The sequence below is a fragment of the Cebus imitator genome, unplaced genomic scaffold, assembly GCF_001604975.1.
Source record: "Cebus imitator isolate Cc_AM_T3 unplaced genomic scaffold, Cebus_imitator-1.0 Scaffold81, whole genome shotgun sequence".
NCBI lineage: Eukaryota > Metazoa > Chordata > Mammalia > Primates > Cebidae > Cebus > Cebus imitator.
This window is the reverse complement of record NW_016107396.1, coordinates 5,175,553-5,182,860: the sequence shown is the minus strand read 5'-3', so window position 1 is coordinate 5,182,860 and position 7,308 is coordinate 5,175,553. Positions and strand designations below refer to the sequence as shown.

The 7,308-nt window shown below is 39.2% G+C and overlaps 1 protein-coding gene across 7 annotated transcripts in view; it reads right to left on the bottom strand.

Annotated features, from left to right (window-relative positions):
* The window catches only part of ECHDC1 (ethylmalonyl-CoA decarboxylase 1), a 53,230-nt gene that overhangs the window by 32,071 nt on the left and 13,851 nt on the right, over window positions 1-7,308 (bottom strand). For 6 of the 7 annotated variants that reach the window (XM_037740241.1, XM_017533322.2, XM_017533323.2 and 3 more), the window contains one exon: window positions 6,770-6,912. In XM_037740241.1, coding sequence (XP_037596169.1) covers window positions 6,770-6,912 — 143 coding nt within the window. Of the gene's footprint in view, window positions 1-6,769; window positions 6,956-7,308 lie in introns of all 7 variants that reach the window. The other variant, XM_017533325.2, reaches the window with a different exon arrangement.

Here is a 7,308-nt window from a genome sequence, read left to right as displayed (position 1 = left end):
CCCAGGAGGCGGAGGTTGCGGTGAGCCGAGATCGCGCCATTGCACTCCAGCCTGGGTAACAAGAGCGAAACTCCGTCTCAAAAAAAAAAAATAAAATAAAATAAAATAAAACAATTAGCATGTTTCCACTTCCATCTTTAAATATATAGAAAAAGAATCCTGGCCACATGATCTAAAGAGACAGAAATGACCTTCTAACTGGAAGAAAATAATAAAGTAAAATAACATTCATTCTACCCAACTTCTATCAAACCCACAACAGGCTATTATTGTCTCATTCTGTCTTTAACGTGTCTTTCATGAACTAAGGTGTATAGTGATACAGCCATTCTGTGGGTCAAGATAGCCAGAGGCAGACCTATGTTATTTCTAGTTAAATAATTATAAGCTTGCTTTGCTTATTGTACACTGAAGTTTATACCCGAACTAAGCTATATCAAATATTGGTGCAGTAAAATAGAAATCAAGCGGCAACAGGAGGCCTAAGGTAAAGACCATCTGAGAGCGCTGTAAAACGGTGGAACACTGTGGAGTGGCTGCAAAGCAGGAAATATTGCTTTGGTCCCAGGAATGCCTTCTCAACATAGAGTTTGCATAAGAGTCTTATAAAGAGGCCTTAAGCAATATCTTTGAGAAGGAAAGGGACCTCTGCTCACAAGATCCGGGAGGATCTTCACAGATGGGAGCTTGCAAGAGGGAGAAGCCTTGCAGGGCAGAGGTTACCAGAATGCCACAAGCTCTGCCTAGGTTCTCAGAATAGGGAATAATCTTGATTGCTCTGTGTCTGCAATGCTCAGTAGATAAAAACCTGCTGGTGCCTAAAGGGCTAAGCTTCTGATGCAAATGCTCCTTGGTGTTCTAGGTTTGCATAAGAATCATGTCTGCTACTGAATACTGCAGATCACACCTCTCCCCCTTGGCTATCTTGCCTACATTAGTTTCAAGGCCTCTCCCAATAGTTTCAAGTCCTCCCCTGTTCATCCCTCCCTGCTCCCCCATCCCCAATTAACAAGTGTATACACCTAATAAAAGCACGTGGAGCCCAGAGCTCAGGGCCAAGCAGTTTACCCCTAGAGATAATGCATTTGACCCCTGGACCCATGCTGTGAACTTCTACTCTTGTGTCTTTGTCTTGCTCTCCTTTTCTCACTCCCCCATCACCGCGGGGCCACAGGGCACCCACACACAGGGTTGGGCTGGGTCCCAACACATTTGAGGCATGAAAAATATGTGTATATATAGGTTGAGCATCCCCACTATGAAAATCTGAAATCTAAATGCTCCAAAATCTAAAATTTTGTGAGTGCTGACATGATACCATAAGTGGAAAATTCCACACCTGACCTCATGTCTTTGTTTCATGTACAAAATTACTGAAAATACTGTATAAGATACTTATACACAGACTTTGTTTCATGTACAAAATTACTGAAAATACTGTATAAGATACTTATACACAGACTTTGTTCCATGTACAAAATTACTGAAAATACTGTATAAAATTACTTACAGGCTATGTGTTTAAGGTGTATATGAAATATAAGTGAATTTTTTGCTTAGAGTTCGGTTCCATTGCCAGGATATTTCAGTGTATATATGCAAATATTCCAAACTCTGAAAAAATGTAAAATCTGAAATACTCCTAGTTCCAAGCATTTTGGATAAGGGATACTCAGCCTGTATAATCAAATAACTTGCAGATGACATGGCTAATTATTAGATCTTAGGGGGAAAAATCCGTCTTTTCAAATGTCCAGCTTGGTGCTATTGTGACATGGTAAAAGCCCCATAAAACTGCATACCTCAACCATACCTAGGCTTTCTATCGAAACTGCTCTCTGTAACCCAAATGTGACAGGCAAGCAGTCCAAACCCTTGCTACCTTGGCCCCTGTGACTTGTAATAAGTAATTAAGGACTGTAATTTCCACCCTACCCAGACAATGTGTAAACAAATGCTAATCTTGACTTTTGTGAACCACTTAAGTAACAATCAGAATGTCCAAAGTCCTCTGGCCCTCGGAGTGTCCGGAGCCACTCACCCTCATCTTCGCCCAGGAATCCACTGGAATGTCTAGAGCCCCTGACCCTCTTCTCTGCCCAGGAGGTGATTTACAGAATCCACTAGCCCTCAGAACATCTGAAGCTCCTCACCCCCACCCCTGCCCCTCACCCTCACTCCCGAGGTGGTTTTATGGGTGTAAAAGGTCTTGACACCCTCCTTTCGGGGCCATGGGTTGTAGAGATGCGAGTCCTCTGTGGCTGCCGGCAATAAAGACCATGCAATTTGGCATAGTTTTGTCTTCGTGTGATTTTCTATGCTCGGGCCAGTACAACACTATAACCATTCAGATGCATCACAAATGTAAGTCTAGTAAGGTTACTACAAATCATGTACCATCCCATTAATGATAATGTTTATTAATCTCGAGTCTTTAAAATAATTGGCCAGGTACGGTGGCTCATGCCTGTAATCCCAGCACTTTGGGAGGCCAAGGTAAGTGCATCACCTGAGGTCAGGGGTTCAAGACTAGCCTGGCCAACATGGCAAAACCCTGTCTCTACTAAAAATACAAAAATTAGCCAGATATGGTGGCACATACCTGTAGTCCCAGCTACTTGGGAGGCTGAGGCAGGAGAATCACTTGAACCCGAGAGGGCGGAGGTTGCAGTGATCCTTTATCACGCCACTGCACTCCAGCCTGGGTGACAGAGCGAGATTATGTCTAAAAAAAAAAAAAGAAGGAAAGAAAGAAAAGAAAAAAAGAAAAGAAAAGAAAAGAAAGAAAGGAGGAAGGAGGGAGGGAGGGAGGGAGGGAAGGAAGGAAGGAAGGAAGGAAGGAAGGAAGGAAGGAAGGAAGGAAGGAGGGAAGGAAGGAAGGATAATAGCTACCTTTTCCAGACAAGGTTCTAGTAGGCACTTTATATATATTATCTTGAATCTTCACAATAACTCAGTGAAATATACACTATAATCCTCATGTATAGATTAGGAAAATAAGATTTAGAAAGATTAAGTGACTTGCCGATCACTTAGCCAAAAAGTATTGAAACCAGCTTTCAAATCCAAGTCTATGAAAGCCAGTGCTCTGGTAAACCAAAAGATTCTTCCTCAGATACACAAATAGAAATCATATACTACATACAGTGTGGTATGAGACTTGTGGACTAACATGAAAACTTCATTCCCTACATACAGCCCACATCTAATTAAATGAAAACACATATTACTTTTTTCCCTTTCTAATTTCATTTCCTTCCTTTCTTTTCTTCTTTTTATTTTTTTCCTAGAAGATGTGGTAGAGGGGGTAGGGGCACTGAATTCAAGAAAAACAGGTTCCTTGGAGTATTGATAAAGGAAGATGATAAGATTTCTATTCTATCAGAGTAATTCAAAAGCATATTTTTTAAGTTGTTACTATTTTTTAAACTTTACTATGTGCCACAACTAGGTGCTTTATATACATACTTCATGTAAAACTTATCATGAGGTACTAAAGAGCTTCCACTTAAAGGAATTCAAATTCTTGCTGATTTTAATGATGACCTTTGTTCATCATTAATCTTCCTGTCCTTCATTTTTTTCAGCCCTTCACGCTACTGTACCCTAATCTTTAAAAAGCAAAACAAATAACAACAACAAAAGTATTGACTTCACATGACTGCTAAAGAAAAAGTGATATTGAAGTTGATCTATAATATTAATATTACTAATTTATGTTACCTATTTAAAATGTTACAGTAGCTTCCTCTAGTTTACAAAGCACTTTAGGGTACATTAGCTAACTCAATCCTCAAAAATGCCTGTGAGATAGATTTTATATCCCGAGGAGCTAAAGCTAAGAGGAATTTGAGTAACTTTCTCATTTAGTGAGTGGCAGACCTATGTCTAAACCCAAGACTTCTCACTCTGCATTAAGAATTTTTCTTTATCCTATTACAGTTAAGGTAGGCTCAAATAACCCAGGAATGTGCTATATCAACATACTTGGAAAACAGAAACAACTAACACCTAGATCTTAGTTTCTAACACCATCCTCTACCACTTTCCATGAACAGGACTTCTTGAAGAAATCATTGATTATATAATTGCAGCAAGGAAAATACAAGATTAAACTGGAGTATCTTATAATACTAGAAAGTAAGGCAGTACTCAAAAAACCAAAATGATAGGGGAGTGTCAAAGGAAGACAGGACTTTGGGTCTTTGGGCCCCCAGTGGCCAAAGCTGGAACAATTTGAGCAATAAAATAAATAATGCAGGGCTGGGAGTGGTGGCTTATGCCTGTAATCTCAGCACTTTAGGAGGCCAAGCCAGACAGATCATGAGGTTAAGAGATCGAGACCATCCTGGCCAACACAGTGAAACCCTGTCTCAACTAAAAACACAAAAATTAGCTGGGCATGGTAGCTTATGCCTGTAATCCCAGCTACATGGGAGGCTGAGACAAAAGAATCACTTGAACCTGGAGGCAGAGATTGCAGTGAGCAGAAATCTGCATCACTGCACTCCAGCCTGAAGACAGAGTGAGATTCTGTCTCAAAAAACAAAATTATTAAAAATAAATAATGCATCTAAAATAAATATCCATGAGTGCATATTGACATAAATAAATAACTGAATAAATAAGTATGCGAATAAATGGGGAGTAGACCCAAATCCCCTTACAGAAGAATAATGGACATATATGTCCACCCTCCAGGAGATAAAACTTATTTTCCCTTCCCCTTTGAGTGTAGACTAAACTTAGTGACTTGCTTCCAAGGAGTAGAGTTTGGAAAGTAAATTTAAAGTAGAGCAACCAGGCAAACACTATCTTGGCCAGGTGACCAAGGTTAACATCATTAGTGATAAATCATCTTGACAGCATATATTCCCTTGATATGATGTGATGAAAACAGAAGTTTACCTCTGGTCTTTCTCTCAGAATCCCATAACCCCAATGTAATATGAGAAAAACACCAGACAAATTCCATTTGAAGGATATTCTACAGAATATCTGACCAGTACTCTTCAAAACTGCCAACGTCATGAAAAACAAGGTAAGTCTGAGAAACTGTCACAGACAAGAGGAATCTGAAACGTTACAGCTAAATGTACTGTAGTATCCCAGATGGGATCCTGCAGCAGAGAAGGGGCAACAGTAGAAAAACTACTAATACATGAATAAAGTGTGGAGTTTTGTTTTTTTTAACCACTTTGTTGAATTATGATTAACATGTAAAAAGCTGTACATATTTAATGTATACAACTTGAGGAGTGTGTGGCTAAGTGTACAGTTATTAAACTATTACCACCAAGGCCCTAGACATATTCACAACCTCCCAAAGTTTCCTCCCACCCCTTTATTACTATGATTATTATTAATTTTGTGTGTATGTGTAACATAAACACGTAAGACTGATCCCTGCCCATCCCCACCACCAAACACCTGGCAATCACCATTCCAGTCTTGGTTTCTGTGAGTTTCACTATTTGTTGTTTTTTTTTTTGAGAAACGATCTCACTCTGTTACCCAGGCTGGAGTACAGTGACACCACCATAGTTCAATGAAGCCTTAAACTCCTGGACTCAAGCAATCTTCACACCGCAGCCTTCCAAGTAGCTGGGACTACAGGCATATGCCACCACATCCGGCTAATTCTGTATATTTTTTTGTAGAGACAAGGACTGGTTATGTTGCCCAGGCTAGTCTTGGACTCCTGGCCTCAAGCAATCCTGTCATCTCAGCTTACCAAAGCATTCATATTATAGGTGTGAGCCACCCATGCTAGGCAGAGTTTGTCTATTTTAGATTCCATATATAAGTGAAATCATACAGTAGTTTCATTAATAATAAAGTATCAATGTTGGTTAATATGGTTTGGCTCTGTGTCCCTCAACCAAATCTCATGTCAAATTGTAATTCCCAGTGTTGAAGGAGGGGCCTGGTGGGAAGTGACTGGATCATGGGAGTGGATTTCCCCATTGCTGTTCTTGCGACAGTGAATGAGTACTCATGAGACCTTGTTGTTTAAAAGTGTGTGGCACCTCCCCCAGCTCTCTGGCTTTGCCATGGCAAGATGTGCTTACTTCCCTTTGCCTTCCACCATAATAGTAAGTTTCCTGAGGCCTCCCAACCATGTTTCTGTACAACGTGCAAAACTATAAGTCAATTAAACCTCTTTTCTTCATAAATTACCCAGTCTCAGGTAGAGGTTTATAGCAGTGTGAGAACAGACTATTACATTGGTTCATTAGTAGCAACAAATCTATGTACCATAGGAATATAAGATGTTAACAAAAGGAGAAACTGGATGCACAGCATATAGGAAGTCTGAATTGCATTTGCAGCTTTTCTATAAATTTAAAATTATTCTAAAATTTAAAAATCTTTTTTTTTAATCAATACACCTTAAAAATAAAGAGACAAATGTGAGGCATTGGAGAAGAAGGGAGTAACATTAACAGCAAGAGAGAGAGAGAATCCCATCCTCCAAAATATCAAACATAACTGAGAGTGTCCTGCTAAACTAGAAAGAATAATTTTAAACCTTTTAACAAGAGCCCTTTGCAGATACCCTATTAGTAAAAAATTAGAATCATTTGTTTCTCTTATACTGTTCCTCCTGTAATTCTACCAAAAACAAAACAAATGAACCAAAAAACTCCCTATAATCCTTTGAAAGTTATTAAAGTCATCATAATAACCATAAGGAAAATATAAATGTCTCAGCCATACATGTATAATAAACAAGTAGAATCTAATGCATAATTCATAGAACACTTGCCTCTGGATTTGCTAGTCCTTTCACAGCATTCAGATCAGATCCTGAACAGAAATTATTTTTTGCCCCACGGACAATGAGGCCTTTCCCCTCTGTCCAATTTTCCAATTCAATTACTTTTTCCAGAAGTTGTAGCATCATAACACCTGCCAAAGATGGGAGGCGGAAATCACAAGCATATGAAGGCAACTGGAAAAATAGAAATTATTTATAAATCATAAGGTGTCAAGCATACTCTTAGGTTCTATATTTTATAAATATTTACTGAATGTCTATCAAATGCCTATTGTGCTGGGAGTATGGAGTATACAGAAGAGGTATATATGGCAGGTCCTGCACTGTAAATTTAATTTTGTTATGTGTCTATCTCTCCATCTATCTTAAGAAATGACACAAATATATGATTAGGAAGAAGAATAAGAATATACTAGGCCAGGCGCAGTAGTTCACTCCTATACCCAGAGTTTTGGGAAGCTGAGGCAGGAGGATCATGAGGTCAGGAGATTGAGACCATCCTGATCAACATGGTGAAACTCTGTCTC